The 23,143-nt window shown below is 38.8% G+C and overlaps 1 protein-coding gene across 1 annotated transcript; it reads right to left on the reverse strand.

Moving 5' to 3' along the window:
* Positions 1–10,441: 10,441 nt before the first annotated feature.
* Positions 10,442–23,011, reverse strand: LOC109674229 (uncharacterized). Its single transcript, XM_074056122.1, has 4 exons — positions 22,857–23,011; positions 12,521–12,647; positions 12,250–12,310; positions 10,442–11,673 (listed from the first exon to the last, which is right to left on the reverse strand). Exons 1-4 carry the CDS (start codon positions 22,857–22,859, stop codon positions 10,536–10,538), a joined length of 1,329 nt encoding a protein of 442 aa, XP_073912223.1. The 5' UTR covers positions 22,860–23,011; the 3' UTR covers positions 10,442–10,535.
* Positions 23,012–23,143: the final 132 nt, after the last annotated feature.

Consider the following 23,143-nt stretch of genomic DNA (forward strand, 5'->3'; position numbering starts at 1 on the left):
GTCGATGGAAGGTAATCAAAAGATCCACAGTCAGTAGATAATCCAAAGGGAAAAAACTTCTGGAGATGCTAAATGGATACTATAAGGTCTGTCTTCTATCTATAATTTTATGTGTGTTCATGTGCATGTGTGTTTTGTATGTCTACATGAGTCCTTATGTTTATATATCACCCACATGATATGAAGTAACAGAAATAAAGGGATTCACATCATTTAAATAGTATGAACTGAAAGTTTATGTGACTTGAGGAAATCTTAAGTTGATAAAACTCTTTAATATTGTTGAGTTAGTAAAAAGCAGTTTTCTGTGGAACAAAATATCCATGTATTTTACTTTATAGAGCTATTTAGGTGAAAACTGCCTAACACTAATATACTATAAAAATAGTTAGATGATAGCCAGCTAGGTGTATTTAATACCACAAAATTTCCATGAGCAATTGTTAAGAATTAGTAAATGGAATAAATATTTATAGATGAATTCCTCAGCTTCAGAAATATTTGTCAGTGGGCTGCTGGTAGATCACCTGCCTAGCAAGCATGAGGCCTTGAATTCAAACCCCAGTACCACCGGGAAAAAAAAAAGTCAGTAACCTAAAATCTTGAGGTTATATTATACTTAAATAATATGCATTAGTTATCTAGGTCATTTCTAAGTAAGCTAAAATACTAAAATATCAGTTATGAAATACAAGTTTAAAGTCCATAGCTTTGGCATCATTGTTTTGTAATATACAAAGAAAAAGGACTGGGCTGGAGGAATGGCTCAAGTGCCTGCCTAGCAAGCATGAAGCCCTGACCTAAAACCCCAGTACTGCCACAAAAAGATTAAATTTGGATCCATTTCCACAATTAAAATTTGTGTTATGAGAAAACACTTATTTCTAAAAATATTTAGTCTAGATAATTGTTAAGGATTGGTAACAAAAAGTGACAATAGGGGGTAGCGGAGTGGCTCAAGTGATAGAGTGCCGGCTTAGCAAATGTGAGGCCCCAAGTTCAAACCCCAGTACCACTACCAAAAAAAAACTAAAACAAAAAGGTCTGGAAGGTGTGGCTCAAGTGGTAGAGCAGCCCATCTGGGTGAGGTCCTCAGTTCAAACCCCAAAACTGCAAAAGAAAAAAAGAAAGAAAGAAAAGAAAAAAGAAAAAAAGTGACAATAAAGTTGAGCACAGGTGGCTCACATCTTTAATTGTAGCTCCTTGGAAGGCAGAGATCAGGAGGATAGTGGTTTGAAGCCAGCCCAGGTAAAATAGCTTCCCAGATCTGAAAAAATACCCAATCCAATACAGGGCTGGAGGAGCGGTTCAAGTGGTAGTGTACCTGCATAGCAAGCATGAAGTCCTAAGTTCAAACCCCAGTATCTGCCCCTCCCAAAAAAAGTGACAAAAGGAAGGGAAATAACTGAACATGTGAAGAAAATGAGTCACATTTTAAAGAATATGGCCGGGTGCTGGTGGCTCATGCCTGTAATTCTAGCTACTCAAGAGACAGAGATCAGGAGGATGGTTGTTCTAAGCCAGCCCAGGCAAAAACCCATCACAAAAATATCCATGCATTGGGTTCTTCTCTAAAATACAATTTCTAATAAAATGAAACTCATACTACTAACAAATTGGTTTTTCTTTATCTGTATTTCTTGGTTTAAAACTATTTTTCTATTATAGGTTTTCTAGATTTGTTTTTCTCCTGTTTGTTCTGCTTTGTATTTCCCCTTTTAAACTGTGTGTCTTTTGCTTGTCAAAAATCTGCAGAAGTATTGATCCTAATACTGACCTATGGTTTGGAGATGATATACATTGACTCCAACAGATCAAATGAAATTTAACAATGGACCCCAGATTTTTTCCCATTGAGGGGACAAAAGATTGAATAAAACCAGGTCTACTACAGGAAACACCATGTTGAATGCTCTCTTCACCCTTGGTGTAAGGATTCTATGGTACTGTAGAAGAGAGGAGGATCAGAAGAAAAAAAACTAGGTCTGAGACCTGAAAAAGTAGCAGTGGGGGAGGGACTGCATAGCAGAGAAATAAAACCTAAAGAATTCAAAGGTGAAGGTTACATAGCACCAGGGGTAGAAGGGCACTAAACAACTAGGCTGAAGTAGCCTATAGAATTGCATGTAACCATATATGGGTTAAACCTTATTTTAAAAATTTTATTGCCTCTGTAACCTGCTTGCAAGGGTCTATAAGGTGAGACCCCTTTGTTCTCGGGGCTCAGCCTTTGCACGCATTCCACTAGGTCTGTCTGGCACAATAAAACGTTGCTTCTTGCTAATTGCAAGAGTCTTCTATCTCAGCTAGCAAACTCCCACAACAGTACTATCAACCCCATCCTGTGCCACAAAGTCCTGGGGATAGATTCTTAGATTCACATTTCTAACCTAAAACATGCATCAACTTCTTCTAAGGGTACATTATCTCAGACTTAAAAAATAAATGATTTTACTTCAATATTACATCAAAGAATTACTGAGATATATTTATATTTTTTTACACTGGCAGTTGTAGTTGGATTGCTGTAATTGTTTTACTTTCCTTCTTTTCTCTTTTGCTGTCCACAAATTACCCTGTTCTCTCTTACCATCATTCTAGTTTTTCCTACACCTCCACCTCATATTCTCTTCCTCTCTTTACTATTTGACTCCTCTTTCCTGCTTTCTTTTCCATTCCTCCATCTCTTTAGTAGATAATTATTAATGCCTCTAGATGTAATAATTGTTAAACTCCTAGTATGTCCTATAAGTATCTAGTTCCTTTCCTTTCTAAACTTATTGGGGCAGTAGTTAATGTTTCCAATTGTTTTATACTATATTTAAATATCTGGTGTGCTTTTGAATTGATGTGGTTGTTTGTCCTGCCTACTTTCTCTTTTGAGTATAGTTGGTATTGTAGCCCCAAGGAAGGATTCATCACTAGTAAAACTCCAACAAAGATAAATAAATAAATAAAGCAAAGAGATATCCATACCCATGGATGTGCAAATCACAATGCAGAAACACAAGAAATATGAAAAATAATGCAATATATGCCTCCAAAAGTTCATAACCCTCCAATGACTAAATAAACAAATAGTTAAATGGGGCTGGCTGGGTGGCTTAAAAAATCAGGGATGAAATATAAAAATTCCCAGAATTAAGTGAAAATGAAAAAAAAAAAAAAAAACCCAAAACCTATGGTATATAACTGAGGCAGTTTTAAGAGGGAAGTTTATAGCTCTGAGTATTTACATTAAAAAAATCAGAGAAATCTCAAGTAAATAACCAAATGGTGTACCTCAAGGTCACAGAAAAACAAGAATAAGAAAAACTCAGTATTAGTGGATGGAAAGAAATAATATAGATGTATTTGGTAAAAGTATTGATTTATGATCCTGATAATGCAGGATGTAGAAAGGACTGTTTCCTGGTCCCTAAGGGCATATAGAGGGCAAATCAGAAGGCATGATCTCCAAGACACAGGATGTGAACACCTTCCCCAGGACTCTCAGGATGAGTGAAATGCTTCAGCCTGTGGTACCAGCAGCAACAATTCTGGAACTACAGAATGGAATGAGACCTTCCCTAGATTCTGCAGGATGAGCACAGCTGATGCTGGGGACTAAGTCATTCATAAATGTGAACTTCAGGTTCTGGAACACAAAGGGACCATTCCCTAGGTCTCATGGGGTGAAAGAGGTTGTTGCTGGGGCTTCTAGTGCTTTAACGCATTTTTGTGGTTCTTGGGACCCAGAGGATAACTTCTGTAGGTTGCAATGAATTGGAATAAGAGATACGAGTGTTTTGGGCACAAACAACTCTGATCTGAGTCCAGAAATTGTGCAGATGTAGGTCTTTTGGGACACTTGCAGGTAACTCTCCGACTTGTACTGGTATTCACACTCCTTAAGGTGTAGGATGTCAGGGGAGTCCTACCTTTAGTCCCACAGATTGAGCACAGATGGTGCTGCACATTTATGACTTTGTAATCTGTGGTCCTGGAGCTGAATGACATACATGGGAATAGCCCTATGTGATCTGGAGCAAGACCTAGTGTGGACAAGGCTTGTACGATATCCTGAAGCTGCAGGACATGGATGGGATCTTCTCCTGGTACTCAGGGACAAGCTGGGCTGATGGCAAAGATTTCTTCAACAGCAGCTACAGTTCCAAGGAAGAGGGCATGGAAGGAGATCTTAGTTCCCACTGGATGAGGGTTGGGACCATTGTTAGTCACGTTCCTCGAGCTGTAGAACTTGGACTGGGAGGTGTCACAGCTCCCATTGGACAGGTGTGGGTGAATCTGGAGCTCTGTACTAGTAGTTACAGTTACAAGGTTGTGGGCTGGGGAGAACTTCACTAGTTCCCAGAGACAAGCATGGGAGGGACTGGTGCTTGGTGCTATGGCAGCTTATGTTTCCTGAAGGCACAGGACACTCAGAGGCCTGTCTTCCATCCAGTGAGACAAGCCCTTGCTCAAGGATATTGGGGGCATCAGGGTGGTTGCTATTGGTTCCTACACCAAGATGGCAGCTAGCAGTGGCTATTATAGGAGGCTATGTTCTGTTCTGGGGATGGAGAAGGCCCAAAGTGGGTTCCTTCTTTGGGGCAAAGCAGTGTTAGAATTTTAATGTTTGTTAAAAACTGTTGAATTCTCTTGCAAGTGGGGCTGTGGTTTGGTAAAATGTGGTTTGCTGGCTCTTTCCTGCTTACCTTTTCCTGACCATGCTGAATTCTCCCTGAATGGAAAGCCTGGGTTGAAATTGCAAACTAAAAGCTTTGTTCTTTTCTCTAGGTGGCATTCTGAATCTCAATCAATTTAGAAGGGTCTCTGTCACTTCCTTGTTAATTTCCCAACATCTTCCTCAATCATGTTCCTGGAAAAACATTTTTTTTATTGCCTTTATTTTTTCCTGTGTCAGTGACACACCAGGCACTTCAATTCAGCCATCTTGTCCTATAATAATACCATAATATATTGTGGCTCTTTTAAAAGAGAAAAGACCTCCACTCTCCATGCTAATTGTCATAATTTTTTTATTCTCATACAATAATTCTAATCACAAAAATTTTAAACATTCTCTTCAATCCTGAGAGATTTGAAGCAAAAAGTTTTTTCCTGAGTATATAAGTCCCTGGAACCACTTATGTGACAATCTTTTACTGTATATTACAATTCCATCTTTTATCAGATACTCTCATTCATTTCAAACACAATTCTCTCATATGTCTTATGGATGATAGCTTGATGATACAGATAATAAAGGCAGATATATAGACAAGTTTAGAGGATTTTGTTTTCATGTGGAGAATGTTCACTTGTTTCATCTCAAACTTTATTTGCATCTCAAAGATAAACTATACATGAGCACAATGTGTACTTTTTAAGTAAAACCTTACATTTGAACTAAGGTTATTTTGTTAGGACTTCTGTATCTATTTTGACCCTTGAACTTAACTTCTAGTGCTGGCTTTAGAGTTTTGATTTGCTGTAACATGATGCTTCCTCTATCTTTATGATGCTTGCATCAGTTTGTAAACACTGGTAATGATATCATTTTGAATGTTTGGTAAAAATAGAATATACACCACTAAGAAAGTTCTGTTAGTATATTGCAACTTAATGTCACAAGAAATAGTTCAGCTGGTATGGTCTATCAATGTATGTTGTTTTCATTCATCTTAATGAATTTAACTTTAGCATTTGTTTAATTTTTTTTGGCAGCACTGGGGTTTGATGTCAGGGCTTTATGTTTGCTACTACTTAGCCACAGTTCCAACCTTTTATCTCTGGTTATTTTTGAGATAGGGTCTTGCTTTTTGCCCAGGCTGGCCTGGACCATGATCCTATTTTATGCTTCCTGCTGCTGCTGGGTTGACAAGTTCTGAACAGCATGTCCAGGTTTTTCTGTTGCTATGGGGTCTTTCGAACTTCTTTTATTCTTTGGTAGGGCTAGGGTTTGCATTCAAGGGCTTCGTACTTGCAAAGCAGGTGCTCTACCACTTGAGCTACACCTTATAGTGCTCACTTACTTTTTTTGTCAGGGATGGTCTGGAACCAAAACCCTCTGGATCTAAAGTACCCCCTTCTCTCCCAATTCCTCCATAGCTGGATGCCAGGTGCATGCCACCATTCTTAGCTAAGAGTTGAGATGGGGTCATGTGAACTTTTTACCTGGGCTGGCCTCAAACTGCAGTCCTCCCCATTTAAGCTAACCACGTAGCTAGGATTGCATTCATGAGTCATTGAACCTATTTTATCTTAAAAAATGTATTTGGCATTCACTTGGATCAAATGTTAAGGCAGTACTCAGTAAGGAATTTTCTCCATCTTTTTCCCACTCCTTATTTCATAACCATTGATTCAAACAGGCACAAAGTGATCGTTCTACTTCATCTTCTTGGCATCTGATTTATTCATTTGCTCCTTTATTAATTTATTTTTCTTCCCCCACTTCAGCATCCCAACTATCTGAGACTACAGACAGGTGCACAATGTTTCACTTCAAGAGATTTAAAAGGACGTTGTGGGAATATTCAGCCTGTGCTGTATTAATGTGGTTCAGGGCTGCTTCCCATCTTTGGCTATGACTAAGCCAAAGAACCACCTTCAAAATGTTTCATGTTTGTAAAGTTGTAGCGGGGGGGGGGGGTGGATTCTTAAAAGTAGAATGCATGGATGCAAGGTTAATGCCTAAGTATTGTGTATATGCTACCCATGTTAATGTAAATGAAAAACATAAGTGTCCATTTCTCTGCAACAGTGCATTAAAGCATAAAAATTTTTTACTATCTGGTAGCTGAAAATGAGTATAGCTTTGTAGTTCTATTGAAAATTTTCCTTTTTCTAACTTTTCATGTATCCATGAACTTAATGTTATAAACCTTTTGTTCATTATGGTAAAGGAAATTATGTTAAAATGGGCATCTTTAAGATGTTGCATCACAGCTGGGCATCGGTGGCTCATGCCTATAATCCTAGCTATTTGAGAGGGTGAGATCAGGAGGAGGCAGTTTGAGGCCACCCTGGGCAAAAAATTTGCAAGGCCCCATCTCCAAAAAAGTAACCAGAGCTAAGTGGACTAGAAGAGTGGCTCAAGTGTGCCACTTTACAAAAGTGGCACATATAGAATGCCTGGCCCTGAGTTCAAACCCTAGGCCCACAAACACACAAAAAAGTTGCATCAATCACCCTACTCAAACAACTTTAAGTCTAGCTTTTGTCATCTGGAGTCTTTTAAATTCTTTTGTATATACGTTTTGGATATTTCTTTTTAAATTTACCTTTGGATGTTTCTTATAGCTCTTATAAGTGGGTTCTCCCCCCTCAAATAAAATTTGCAAAATGGTTGTTTTATATATGAATCTGTTTTAAATTTTTGTTAAAATACATGTAACAAAATTGATCTTAGTTATTTTCAAAGCTATAATTCAGAGGCATTAAGTACATTCAAGTTGTTAAAAGCCATTAGCTTGAGGATAGAGCCCTCCATCCTCAAAATATATTCCTTATCCCAAACTAAGACACTGAATCCATTAAACAATGATTCCCCAGTCCCAGGTGACCTCATCCTCCCAGACAACCACCATTTCACTTTCTCCATGAACTAGACTAAGTATCTCATATTATTAAAATCATCCAGCCTGGAAGCAAGGATGGTAGGGAGAAGAGGGAGGGGGTGGGGAGCAGGGGGGAGAAATGGCCCAAACAATGTATGCACATATGAATAAATGAATAAAGAAAAAAAAATAAAATCATCCAGTACTTGTTCTTAGCATAATGTCCACAAAATTCACCTGTTGCAGCACGTCAGAATTTTCTTCCATTTTCAGACAACTAATGTTGTATTGTATGGATATTGTGCATTAATCTTTTCGTCCATCAATGAATGTGGAACTAAATTAACCTTATGGTTACTGTGAATAAGGCTGCTGTGAGCATGTGTGTAGAGATGTCTGAGTCCCACTACACTATTTTTTTTTTTTCTGGCACTAGGGTTTGAACTCAGATCCTCACGCTTGCTTGGGCAGGCACTTTTAATGTCTGAGGCACTCTGTCAGCCCTTTCTTGTGATAGGAGTTTTGGAGATAGGGTCTCCTGAAATATCTCCGCGGGGCTGGCTGTGAACGTTGAGCCTACAGATCTATACCTCCTAAGTATCTAGGATTACAGGTGTGAGCCACCTGCACCAGGTCATAATATTCTTTTGAATATATATGCTGACCCAATTGCTGGAACATGAAGTAAACCTGTTTTGTTTTTGGAAGAAGGGCCATACTGATTTTATAGCACATATAACATGTTGTATCACCACTAACACTAAACCAGAATTTTCAATTTCCTATAACATCAAGAACACTAACTTTATTTTTATAAAAGTATCTTTTTTATTATTAGCATATTATAGTTGTACAGGGGAAACACTGTGACACACAAATGCTTACACTGTATCTTAATTAGATTCACACCATCCATCTTTCTCCTTTATCCCCCCACCCTTCTTAGAACAATTTCAACAGGTTTCATTTCTGTTTCCATACATAAATACAAAATACTTCCACCACATTCACCATCCCTTTTCACTCTTTCCTTATGCACTCCCCCTCCCACTGGTACCTACCTCTGGACAGAACCTGTTTTATCTTCCTGTCCTTCGTTTATTGAAAAAGAACATTTTTGCTAGTTTATGAAAGCAATACAAGGAGGTTCATTATGACATTTCCATACATACATATATTATACCTTAAAATGGATCATTGCCTCCATTATTATACCTCCTATCCTATTTCCCTTCTTATTGTGACTTCCAACAGGTTTCAATGTTCCATATGCATATTTGCATAGAAAGTACATCAGCCACATTCACCCTCTTTCTTCATTTACCCTCCCCCTCCCACTGGTGCCCTTCCCTTAACATGACTTCCTTTACATTTCTGACCATCATTGTTTAGGTGATCTAACCATCACTGTTTAGGTGACTGTTGTTCAGTGAGAATTTTGCATTGGTATTTTACCTGTAAATATGTTGTGCTTAAGTCAGTCTACCCCCTCAACTACTTTCCCTCACTCTTTTCCACCTATCCTGTGTTGTTCAAGTTTTCAGTGTGTTTCCTTGTGTCCTGTTCCTATATAGATTATTTCATTATTATTTACTTTTCATAATTCTTTCCTTCTCCCTTAGTCCCACATTTGGAAAAATGATCTGTATAACTTTATATGAACATACAATGTTTGTATTTGTATTGGGTCTACCTTCCACATTAAAGAGAAAACATGACACCTTTGTCTTTCTGAACCTGGTTTACTTCCCTTAATATGATGTTCTCCAGTTCCATCCACTGTACATAAATACCATTTTCTTAATCTATTCATCACTTATAGAGCACCTTGGCTATTTCCGTAGCTTGACTATTGTGAATAATGCTGCAATAACCATGGTGTGCAAGTGTCGTTATTGTAACCTGACTTACATACCTTTTGATATATGCCTAGGAGTGGTATTACTGCTGGATCATATGGCAGTTCTAGTTTTAGTTTTATGAAGAGACTCCATATTGCTTTTCATAGAGGTTGTATTAATTTACATTCCCAGCAACAGAGTATGAAGGTTTCATTTCCCTGAATCCTCATTAACATTTGTTGTTGTGTATGTTCTTAACGATAGACACTCTAACAGAAGTTGAAGGCTTTACCACATTTCGTAAAGTCAAATAGCTTTTCCTTTCATGTCTCTGGAGAAAACTGAAAACATCAAATGCTCTCGCACATTCCTGACTCATATCCTCCAGAGTAAGTTTTTTCATGTGATGGAAGAGAAATGGAACATGTAAAGCCTCCACCATGTTTCTTCCACACATACAGATTTTCACCAGTATGAATTTTTTTATGTTTTCTAAAAGAATCTGAAAAACTGAATGTTTTCCCACATTCTTACATTATAGAGCTTTTCTCTACTATGAGTACTTTCATACTTAAGAAGGGAAGTGACCCATCGAACATTCAAAGGTCTTGTTTTCCAGTAAGAATGCTTTTATGTTTTTGAAGGATGTTGGGGAAATTGAAGCATTTTACTTTGGTTACATATGAAGCATTTTCACAGGCTGGGAAGACAGCTGAGGTATAAAGTTTGCATAACACATATAAAGCACTAAGTTTAATCACTTGCATGACAACAACAAAATTCTGCAGTCCTTTTATACCTTTAAAGATAACTGGAACATTGAACATTTTACCACTTTAAAAATTTTTTTGCATTTAAAGGGTTCTTCTGTAATACAAATTCTTTTATGTTTCTTTTTTTGCGGTACTGGGGCTTGAATTCATGGCCTTCATCTTGCACCACTCCACCAGCCCTATTTTTCTGAAGGTTTTTTTCAAGATAGGGTCTCAGGGAACTATTTGCCTGGGCCAACTTTGAACCATGATCCTCCTGATTTCTGCCACCTGCATAGCTAGGATTACAGGCGTGAACCACTGGCACATGGGTAAGTTCTTTTATGTTTACAAAAGAGCACTGTAATAGTGGAAGGCTTTACTCTATTTTTTTTTCATTAATAGGGCTCTACTTTAGTATGAACTCTTTCATGCTTTCGAACATAATTGGTAGAGAAGACTTTACCACATCGTTTACATTCATAGGGCTTCTCTCTACTGTGGACTCGTTCATGTCTTCGAATGCAACTAGAATAAGGAAAGGCTTTACCACACTGTTTACATTCATAGGGCTTCTCTCCAGTATGAATTTTTTTGTGTCTTCTAAATGTACTACCATAATTGAAGGCTTTACCACATTGTCTGCATATATAGGGCTTCTCTCCCGTGTGAGTTCTCACATGTGCTTGAAGGGAACCAGAACACTTGAAGCTTTTACCACACTGTTTACATTCATAGGGCTTCTCCCCAGAATGACCTCGCTTATGTCTATGAAAGGAACTGGAAACACTGAAGGCCTTACCACACTGTTCACATTCATAGGGCTTCTCTCCAGTATGAGCTCTTTCATGTCTTCTAAATTCACAGAGAAATTGATAGGCTTTCCCACATAACTTACATTTAAAAGGCCTGTTTTTGGGGTGCTTTAGCATATGTCTTTGAACATCTTTGGCAGAAAAGAAGGCTTTATCACATTGTTTACATTCATAGGGCTTCTCGACAGCATGAACTCTTACATGTATTTTACATGCTTTCCCACCAGCCTTACATTTAAAACATCCATTCTCACTGTGTGCTGTCATATGTTTTTGAACGTTTTTTAAATAAGTAAAAGTCTTACCACATTGTTTACATTCATAGGGCTTCTGTTCAGTATGAGTTCTTTTATGTACTTGAAGGTACTTGGATGAACTGAAGGATTTACTACATTGCTTACATTTATGGGACTTCTCCCCAGTATGAGTTTGTTCATGTACTTGAAGGGAAACAGAATATTTAAAGTTTTTACCACATTGTTTACATTTGTAGGGATTCTGCCCAGAATGAGTTTTTTCATGTTTTCGAAGGTAACTAGGATAACTGAAGGCTTTCCCACATGTTATGCATTTATAAGGCCCATTTCCAATGCGTGTTACTATTTCTCTTTGATTACTTTTCAGAGAAATAAAGGATTTCCTGTCGTCTATAAACTCATAGGGTTTTCCTCCATTTTCCTCACTGTTATATGGTTTAGGTTCAGAGTGAGATATGATGCACCTATTAAGAAATGAATGATATAAGACTTCTCACACATACTGTATTAACATAGCTACACTCCAGTAGAAATTTTCTTTACCAAATTAAGATGTGGAATCTCACTGAAGGATTTACCACACTGATTACCTTATTTACTTTTTAGTCTTTCTGCTATATGACTTCTACATATGTATACAATGTGCGTACAACAAGCAAATTATTAATGGTAGGTTTTTAATGATTAACTATTTAATAGATCTTAGACATACATTAGCATCAGTAACAAGGAAAGTGTAGGTTTTCTGACATGAACCAACTTTTTAAAGGAAATTGACTCATTGCTTTGCAACATAGCTTCCCCATAGCTACTATGAAAACACTGATACTCAGATAATTCCCCTAGAACTTTTTTGCAAACAAACTGATTTGAAAATATTGAAAATCTATGTTTAGTTTAAGTATATATTTCTGATATAAAAAATTCTAAGAATAAATACAAAAATTGTGCTTATTTGTTTGGCTTGCATGTTTTAAAAATTAGATGACATGCTAAGATTCCCTCAAGCTATACTGTGTCCTCTTGTGAATATAAATTACCTTAGATTTCTTCTAGAATTTTTGTTCTGGTTTTCAATATCCTGCTCTTCCCACTTGCTTCCTAAAAAAAAAAAGAAGAAGAAAAAAAAAAGGGACCCAGAAAAATCATTATGAATTATCATGCAATAAAAAAATTACTAGATTCTAGCTACATTATATACTGGCATCATGCCCAACTTAGTCATCAAACTATTCCCTTACAAAACTCTTAAGTGATGACCAAAATAAACACTTCCTATCTAGTTAAGTAAAGCACTGTTGTCATTCATACCTACAGCATCCAAGTTCCTGAAGACTTCCTCCATCACATCCCTGTAGAGGTTCTTCTGGGAAGGACCCAGCAAAGCCCACTCATCCTGGGTGAAGTTCACAGCCACATCCTCCAAGGTCACTGAGTGCTAAAACATTCCACGTACGTACAATGGAGACTGAGTGAGATTGAAGGCACTGGGAATGTATATTCAATAATCAAGATGTTCACACAATCCTGGATTCCCAGCATTTATTCCATGATTTGGTCAACAAAACTTTTACTCTTGGACTGCATTCACATACTCACATCTGTACTGATAGTAGAACTGAGTGACAGTGAAAAGCAACAGATCCTGGCGCGGGTGGCTCATACTTGTAATTGTAGCTACTCAAGAGGCAGAGATCAAGAGGATCGAGGTTTGAACCCAGCCTGGGTAAATAGCTTGTGAGACCCTATCTCAAAAAAACCCATCACAAAAAAGGGTTTGCAGAGTGGCAAGTGGTAAGAATGCTTGCCTTGTAAGCATAAGACCGAGTTCAAACCTTAGTGCCACCAAAAAAAAAAAAAAAGAGAGAGAAGAAAAGTAACTGAAAAGTAAAAATACCCTCCTCCTTTGTGAGTACAGGTAAGAGTGCTCCTGAGGTACCTCCTAATTTCTCTTTGTAGAATGCACTGACATACAATAACAAAACCTACTAGGTACTGTGCACAAGAGAGCTCATATTGGCATTCCTGAAGCCAATTATCTTCAGAAATGCCTACTGACAATGTTGGACCTTTGTTGGTATCAGTAAACTCAAGCTATAGAAAGGATACCACCAACCAAAATGTTAAGAGTGAATCATAGCTGGGCACCAGTGGTTCATGCCTATAATCCTAGCTACTCAGGAGGTAGAGATCATGAGGATCATTGTTCAAAGACAGTCCTGGGCAAATAGTTTGGAAGACCCATGTAGAAAATACCCAATCCGAAAAGGGCTGGCGTGGTGGCTCAAGAGATACAGTGTCTGCCTAGAAAGTGTGAGCTCTGAGTTCAAACCCCAGCCACCAAAAAAGAGAAGACTGACAAGTTCAAACGTTAAAATTAACAGAAAAGACAAAAAGAGTACAGGAGAAATTTGCAGTATATGTTAACACAAAACACTTAGGTGGCACAGAAAAAATGAATAATGCATGATTAAAACTGGAAAAACAATTGAAACATAATTAACAGGTGAAACACCATATAAGAAAAAAGGATCATTCCTTATCAATGATGAAATAGCTAAGTAAAATGTTGGGTAGATAATATCTGACATTGATTACAAGGACAAAACTTAATCAATTACATAATCCCAAGTGAGAATGACCATAGGAAATAAAGTTGATATGCTACTTCACATAATTTGAACTTTACCACAAACTATACCAGTCATTTTTTGTAACATACACAAAATTTACGGTGCATCGATACCTTTAATGGAGCAAAAGTAAACTTGAGGGCTGGTACTGGTAGAGTGGCTCAAGTGGTAAGAGTGCCTGCCTAGCAGGAATGAGGGCCTGAGTTCAAACTCCAGTGCCAGAAAAAATAAACTTGAGAAAACCTAAATACTATTCTCACTTGAATGCCTGAATGATTTGGTTTGCCCAAACACTTAAACACTAGCATGTGTGAAATGAACTGATACAACAAAACCACTCATAAATTCCTTTAGTTTAATTACACCAATACTCATTTATTAAAAATTGAAAGGAGGGCCAGGTGCCAGGGTCTCACGCCTGTAATCCTAGTTACTCAGGAAGCAGAGATCAGGAAGATCATGGTTCGAAGCCAGCCAGGGCAAATAGTTCCACAAGACCCTGTCTCAAAAAAACCCTTCACAAGAAAGGGCTGGTGGAGTAGCTCAAGGTGTAAGCCCTGAGGTCAAGCCCCAGTACCAATCCCCTCCCCCAAATAAATTAATTAAAGGAGGAAAAAATAAAGAACACTGTTATTTATTAAACATAGCAGATGGTAAAGATATGAGAGCACCAAATCCAAACCACTAGACCACCAGGGATGGTGCAGATGGTAAAGATATGAAAAATGGCCACTGAATGATGACAGTGGTGATGTAAGAGACAAGATGAAGATGAGTGCAGCAGTGAACTATCTGAAAACTCCAAGGACTAACCAAGCCCAGTTGTGAATCTTGGGGATGATTTCAAGGACATTCTTTTTATTGTTACTAAAATGTCCAAAAACCACTCTATTCATTGTTTTATTGACTATTATTTCATGATCATAAAAAACTAAAAAAAAAATTTAATTAAGGTTGGAAAGAAGGAAACACTCCCAAATTCAATTCTATAAGGCAAAAATTAGGCTGACGCCAAGAACGAAGACTGCAAAAATGAAAACTGCAAGTGAAAGTCTTTATGAATACCTATGCAAAAATCCTCAAATAAACTAGGTGTAGGTAACTCACATCTCTAATCCCAGCTATTTGGGAGACTGAGACCTGCAGGATTGTAATTTGAGGTCAGCCTCAGCCAACAGTTTGTGAAACCCAATCTCCAAAACAACCAGACTAACATGGACTAGAGGTGTGGCTCAAGTGCCTGCTTTGCAAGCGCAAATCCCTGAGTTCAAACCCCAAACCCACACACAAAAATAAAAAATCCTCAAACAAATTCTGGCAAACCATATCAAGAGGAGCATTTAAAAGATTACACCAAGACCAAGCAAAATGTATCTCTGAAATATGAGGACAAGTTTGACATGTGAAAATCAACCCATGAAAATATTGCACATTAGCAAATTGACTCAAACACTTGAGCTATGAGAACAGATATGGAATGGGTATTTGAGAGAGCAGGCATTTACAATTAAAACACACAATTAGGTCTAGATGCAAATACTTCAATACAAAAAAGTGATACATGGAAAGCACAGGAGCATCACAAAGAGTCTTTCCCTAAGATGAGGAACAAAACAGGAGACTTTCTCTTTTTTAACACTTCCATTCAACACAGTACTCAAAATCCTAGGGAGAAATACATCCAAACCGGAAAGAAAGAAGTAAAACATTATCTCTGTTCTCAGGTAAAATGATCCTGTGTGTAGAAAACCCTGAACAGTACATACAGAGGAAAAAAGGCAAAACAAAATGCTTTGTTATGGGCTGGCGGAGTGGCTCAAGTGGTAGAACACCTACCTAGCAAGTGGAAGGCCTGAGTTCAAACCTCAGTACTGCCACACAAAAAATAGATGAATCAAAATGTTTAGTTAGTTCTTAAAAGTTTGGAACTAATATATGAATTCAGCAAACCAGTAGGATACAAAATGAACTCACGGGACTTACATAAACATCAAGTATAAGTAATTTAAAAGGAAAAATAAGAAAACAATATCATGAATAAAAGCATCAAAAACAAAACATACTTAGGAATTAACCTAAGAAAATTAAAGACTTGTACAACAGAAACTTTAAAGTATTCCTGAGAAATGAAATAATCTACAAATAAATGAAGGATATCTACTGATGATGAAATCAAATAATTCATATTGGAAAAACTATCCCATATCACCTGCAAATTCAATGCAATCATTATCAAAATACCAACGACATTCCTGGACAAAACCAGAAAGCATCATCATAAAATTTCAAGAAACTCCACCTGCATAGCCAAAACAACTGAAAAAGAATAAAGTTGAAAACTCCCATTTCCTGATTTCAAAACTTAGCCAAAATTACAGATATGGTAATCAAAACAGTGCCACAAGAAAAGGGTTAATGGAGTTGCTCAACTGGTACTGAGTCAGCCTACCAAGTGTGAAGCCCCCCCGAATTCAAACACCCTTACCAGCATAAAGGGAAAAAAATGTGCAAAACTTACCCAGGTGCCAGTGACTCACCCCTGTAATCCTAGTTACTCAGGCGGCAGAGATCAGGACCATCACAGTTTCAAGCCAGTCCCAGGCAAATAGTTCACAAGACCCTATCTTGAAAAAACTCATCACAAAAAGGACTGGCACCTTTCTTGCAAGTGTGGGACCATGAGTTCAAACCCCAGTGATGCAAAAAAAAAAAAAAAAAAAATAGAGAAAACTAAAAATATTGTTTGGTAAGAGTGCTCCTGAGGTGCCCCTAACTGCGCTTTGTAGACTGTACTAACATATGATAAATCCTAATAGGTGCTGTGCAGAAGAGAGTTCATACTGGCAATCCAGAGTTCAAACTCCAGTGCCATGAAAAAAAAAAAAAAAACCAAACAAAACCCAATTTAGCTGGGGGCTGGTGGTTCACTCCTGTAAACCTAGCTACTCAGGAGGCAGAGATCAGGATCGTGGTTCAAAACCAGCCCTAGCAAATAGTTTGTGAGACCCTATCTCAAAAAAAAAAAAAAAAAAAAAATCACAAAAAAATGGCTGGTGGAGTGGCTCAAGGTGCAGGGCCTGAATTCAAACCCAAGTACTGCAAAAAAAAAAAAAAGTAGCCAAAATTATAAACAAAACAGTGCCATACTAGCACACTGACATGAAGACAGACAGATACACATACATAGCAATGGAGTAGAAGACAGAGCCCAGCTCAACTGGTACAGCATTCCTCTAGCATGTACATGACCTTTGGTTCAATTCCTAGTTCCAGAAAAAAAAAAAAAAAAGTGGAGAAGGAGGAGAGAGAGAGGGAGAAAGAGGAGAAGAGGAGAGCCCCATTCTGGGAGAAAAGGAAGTCTTTGGAAAAATTGGTACTGGGAAACTAGATAGTCACATGAAGTTAGATCCTTACCTAAAAGGTATGAAAGACCTAAAAGACATCAAAGTAGATAATTGCTGGAATAAAACACAATGCAAAAGTCTCATAACATTGGATTCAACACTGATTGCTTGGATATTAAACCATAAATTTGCTACAAGGAAAACTACCCTGAAGAAAGAGATTGAGGAAGACTACAGAAGGTGGAGAGATCTCCCATGCTCATGAATCAACATAGTAAAAATGGCTATACTACCAAAAGCAATCTACATGTTTAATGCAATGTCCATCAAAATCCCAATGACATTCATCAAAGAGATTGAAAAATCTACCCTAAAATTCATTTGGAAACACAAGAAACTGTAAATAACCAAGGCAATACTCAGCAAAAAGAACAACGCTGGAGGTATCACAATACCTGACTTCAAACTATATTACAAAGCAACAGCAATAAAAACAGCATGGTACTGGCACAAAAACAGACATAAAGACCAGCGGAACAGAGTAAAGGGCCCGGATATGAATCCACACAACTATACCCAACTTATTTTTGATAAAGATGCTAAAAATATACAATGGAGAAAAGAGAGCCTCTTCAACGAAAGCTGTTGGGAAAAGTGGCTAGCCGCCTGCAAAAAACTGAAACTAGATCCATGTTTATCACCCTGTACTAGGATCAACTCAAAATGGATCAAAGACCTTAATATCAGACCCCAAACTCTAAAGCTGGTACAGGAAAGAGTAGGAAACACTTTGGAAGTAATAGGTATAGGCAAGGACCTCCTCAATAGAACCTGAGCAGCTCAGCAACTAAGAGAAAGGATGGACAAATGGGACTTCATAAAACTAAAAAGCCTCTGCTCAACAAAAGAAATGGTCTCTAAACTAAACAGACCACCTACATAGTGGGAGAAAATATTTGCCAGCTACACATTAGGGAAAGGACTGATAACCAGAATATATAGGGAACTCAAAAAAAATTCTCCCCAAATTAATGAACCTATAAAGAAACGGTCAAGTGAACTAAACAGAACTTTCTCAAAAGAAATTCAAATGGCCAAAAAACACATGAAAAAATGCTCACCATCTCTAGCCATAAAGGAAATGCAAATCAAAACCACGCTAAGATTCCACCTCACCCCTGTTAGAACAGCCATCATTAGAAACTCCAACAACAACAGGTGTTGACAAGGATGTGGGGAAAAAGGAACCCTTGTATACTGCTGGTGGGAATGCAAACTAGTATAACCACTCTGGAAAAAAAATCTGGATGCTTCTTAAAAATCTAAACATAGATCTGCCATATGATCCAGCAATCCCACTCCTGGGGATATACCCAAAGGAATGTGACACAGGTTACTCCAGAGGCACCTGCACACCCATGTTTATTGCAGCACTATTCACAATAGCCAAGTTATGGAAACAGCCAAGATGCCCCACCACTGACGAATGGATTAAGAAAATGTGGTATCTATACACAATGGAATTCTACTCAGCCAAGAAGAATGAAATCTTATCATTCTCAAGTAAATGGATGGAACTGGAGAACATCATTCTGAGTGAGGTTAGCCAGGCCCAGAAGACCAAAAATCGTATGTTTTCCCTCATATGTGGACATTAGATCAAGGGTAAACAGAACAAGGGGATTGGACTTTGAACACATGATAAAGTGAGAGCACACTTGGGAGGTATGGGGATAGGTAAGACACCAAAAAAACTAGATAGCATTTGTTGCCCTCAATGCAGAGAAATTAATGCACATACTTTAAAGCGACAGAGGCCAATAGGAGAAGGGGACCAGGAACTAGAGAAAATGTTAGTTCGAGAAGAATCAACTTAGAATGTAAGCCATACGTACGTGAAAGCAATGCAAGTCAACTCCCTGTATAGCTATCCTTATCTCAACTAGCAAAAACCCTTGGTCCTTCTTATTATTGTTTATACTCTCTCTTCAACAAAATTACAGATAAGGGCAAAACAGTTTCTGCCTGAAAGTCAGGGGTTGGGGGGATAGGGGGCGAAGGGAGGGGGTGGGAGGTAAGGAGGAGAAATGACCCAAATATTGTATGCACATATGAATAAACAAAAAAAAAATAAGTTTGGCCAACAAAATAGACAAATTCTATTTCTCCAAAATCAGAAACTTTCAATTCTCTTTTTATAGCAACATGATTTGACCTGGAAGACATTACATTAGTAAGTGAAACAAGACAGGCACAGAAAGACAAATACTGTATGTTCTTACTCACACAGAGAAGCTAAAACATTTGATTTCACAGAAAGTATGTAGCAGGGAGGAGGATCAGAAGAAAACAAACTAGGCCTGAGTTCTGATAAAGTAGCAGGGGGGAAGGGATGGCATAGCAGAGAGATAAAACCTAAAGAATTCAAAGGTGAAAAAGGTCATATAGCATTAGGGGTAGAGGGGCACTAAATAACTAGGCTGAAGTAGCCTATAGAATTGCATGTAACCATATATGGGTTAAACCTTGTTTTTTAAAATTTTATTGCCTCTGTAACCTGCTTGCAAGGGTACATAAGGTGAGACCCCTTTGTTCTTGGGGCTCAGCCTTTGGACGCATTCAGCTGGGTCTGTGCTAGCACAATAAAACGTTGCTTCCTGCTAAGTTGCCTCAGTGTCTCCTATCTCAGCTAGTAGCCTCCCACAACACGGAGAATAATGGTCATAGAGGGTAGGAAGGTAAGGTGAGAGTGAGGAAAGAGAGAGGTCTGGTAACATGTACCAAGAGAGCTAAAGAGGAAGAATAAGTCCTAGACTTCTAATGCTCTATGGTTTACAACAACTTAGGGAATATTTTAGGAAAACCTAGAAGAGGAGTTCAAAGGTTCTCAAGAAAAAGAAATGATAAATGTTTAAGGAGACGGAATTGCTCACGACCCTAACTTGTTCATTATACACCATATACATGTATCAAATTATCATAGTACAGCTCATTAAGTGTGTATAATTTAAAAATGAATGAACATGAAGAAATAAAATTTTGTCCCTTCAGGGACACTATCAACAGAGTAAAAAGGCAACACACATAACTGTAGATCATACTTGCAAATCATGTATCTTGGAAGGTGTTAATACCTAGAATAAATTCAGAAAAGGTATTTGACAAAGTTTAACACACCTTTGTGATAAAAACACTCAAAATATTAGGAATAGCATGGAACTCCCTAAAGTTAGAAGGCATCTATAAAAACCCATGGCTAACATATTTGATGCTCAAAAACAATGCTTTTCCCTTAAGACTAAAAACAAGACGAGGATATCTGCTCTCACCACCTCTACTCAACATAGTAAGGGATGTGTTACCAGGGAAATCAGTGAAGGAAATGTCAGTGGTCAGGGATATTTGTTCACTTTTATTCACCACAGCATCTATTAGAAGGCCTGTTACACGGGAAGAGATTACTATTTGAGAAATCACTGGCATCAAACACACAAATACATATACAAGTTTTACATAAACCTCATTACAGTTCCTCATCCACTTGATTTTCCCAGAGTGAACTGTTTATTCCCCATCTCTTAAGGCAGAGGGGACTCTGGGACCTATGTCAATTCCCAATGGTGGGCTTACCCAAATAAGTTCAAAATGTGGGTCCACAAAAAACCTACGATTGGAAGTTTATAGCAGCACTAATCATTTTTAAAAGGTTGAAGGAAACTGGGAGCCAGTGGCTCATACCTGAAATCCTAGCTACTCAGGAAGCAGAGATCAGGGGGAGAGCAGTCAAAACAGCCACAGCAAATATACAAAATCGTATATTGCAAACACTCAACAGGAAAAAGAAAGCCTACCTATGAAGCATGAGGCCCTGAGTTCAAACCCCAGTACCACAAAAAAAAAAAACAAAACTTTGAAATAACCAAAATGAAAATGTTACCCAATGTCAGAGGGACAAAATATATAACAGTAAATTTTATTTGTATTCATTTGCAATAAAATACTTGAAATGCAATTAAGACAAAAATTAATGTGCAATAGCACAAGTCTATTGTCTAAACGTACAAACCTTGATGGAGAAGCTGATTTAAGTAAATGGGAAATCAATCCATGTTCATGAATCAGTAGGCTTGATATTATTAAGCTGGCAATACTCTCAAAACAAATTATAGATTCAATATAATTCCTAAGAGAATCCTTGTAGAAACTGAAAAATGAATGCATACTTCATTCAGAATCACAAGAGACTCTGAATAAGACAACAATCTCTAAAAACAGCAAAGCTGGTCTATCTCTTCCTAAATCCAAAACTTATTTCAAAGCAACAGTAATTAAAACAGTGTAGAAACAGCACATTTCTTATTTATTAACTTATTCATTTATTTACATGTTTATTTTTAAAGGTACTGGTTTGAACTCAGGGCTTTGTGCTTGTTAAGCAGATGCTCTTCACTTGAGCCACACCTCCAGCCCCCAGGCAAAGAAAGTCATTTAGATAATTACCAGAGTCCAGGAGGAGCGAGGTTAGAAAAATTTTAGAGTGAGCTGTTCTAAACACAGGTCCCTCCACAGAAACACGGAAATACAAGCAGAAAAAAACTTGGTGGAAACTCTTGAATACCCTCAAAGTTTTATAACAACTATTATGACTGCAAAAATCAAGAAAAGCAGTGAAAAATGGTGTTTCTGTTTATTTCAAGTCTGTACACAAAGTGAGGTAATGTCCTAAGGAATTATCTGTTGGGATGAGGCCTGTTCCAGAGATCTCTGGGCCTCAGAGCCTCCAGCTGCTCCTCTTGAGAGGCTGTACCCCACACTTCAGGCTGTCCTCTAGGAGATGCGGACACAGGGGCTGAGATTCACGACACAACCTAGGACAAGGCAGTCGTGGGCACCTTGCCTCAGCACACGCAGTTGTGAAACCTAGGACTAGGAAGACAGGCCATGGCCGACGACACATCTCCCTGTACATTTAACAATGGGGAAACACAACCCAAAGACATTCTGATAAGGTGTGTTTGCCTAGGGCGAAAACCGGAGAGGCACAAAGCAATTGAACAGGGAGCGTCTCTGAAATATTCACAGACATCACTTCTGTGGGGAAAAGGACAATTAAAATACTGCATCGATTTGTAGCAAGCCCTCATTGCTACTTTGTAGTAAGACAGTGCAGAATGCTGTGACCTGGAGACGGGAACTGGCACTTGGGAAACTGGGAGGAAACTAGAGTTTCATGGTTTTCCTACCAGCCCTCGGACACAAGCGAGGTTGGGAAAAGGAAAACAGATTTCAGACTTGCTTCACGTACATTTGGAAGCCTTGGGAAACGGGTGACTCCAGGAAAAAGGGCGCTGGGAACCCCGCAGACCGCCGCTCCTCCCCACACGAACCCCACAGCCGAGTCAGGACCCCGATGTTCCTCCCCCGGTCACCGCACACTTTGGGAGATGCGGAGGTGCTGCCCAGAGAGGGCGCCAGCCCAAGTCGCCACCGGGGTGGGAAGGGACGCCGGGGACGCTGCCGGTCCAACCCACCCCGCGGCCGCAGGGGACCGAGAGGACGGCGAGCTGAGCAGCGTCAGCGGGGACTCGCCCCGCAAACTCCGGAGCTGAACCCCCGAGTCCGCACAGCTGCTTCTGCCGGTTCCAGACAGCCGTGGCCCCGCGCACTCACCATGACTGGCTTCCGGGGTGACCCTGGCCCGCCTTAGGAACTTCCCAGCGCCCGTAGGTCAAGGAGCTAGAGGGCGGTAGGGCAACCTGGGTCTTCCCAGGAGAGGAAAGCGAGCTGGGAGGAGAAAGAAAACCCGCGAGATTGCAGAAGCCCGCCTCCTCCCCTGCTGCGGCCTGATTGGACAGTTCCACCGCAGAACTCCTGATGAACAGGTTCTAGGCCCCGCCCCCTCTGTTTGATCGACAGCGGATTTAATCCAGCCCCTATCTCAAAGAGGGTGGAGACAC

This window comes from Castor canadensis, chromosome 15 (assembly GCF_047511655.1).
Source record: "Castor canadensis chromosome 15, mCasCan1.hap1v2, whole genome shotgun sequence".
NCBI classification, from domain to species: domain Eukaryota; kingdom Metazoa; phylum Chordata; class Mammalia; order Rodentia; family Castoridae; genus Castor; species Castor canadensis.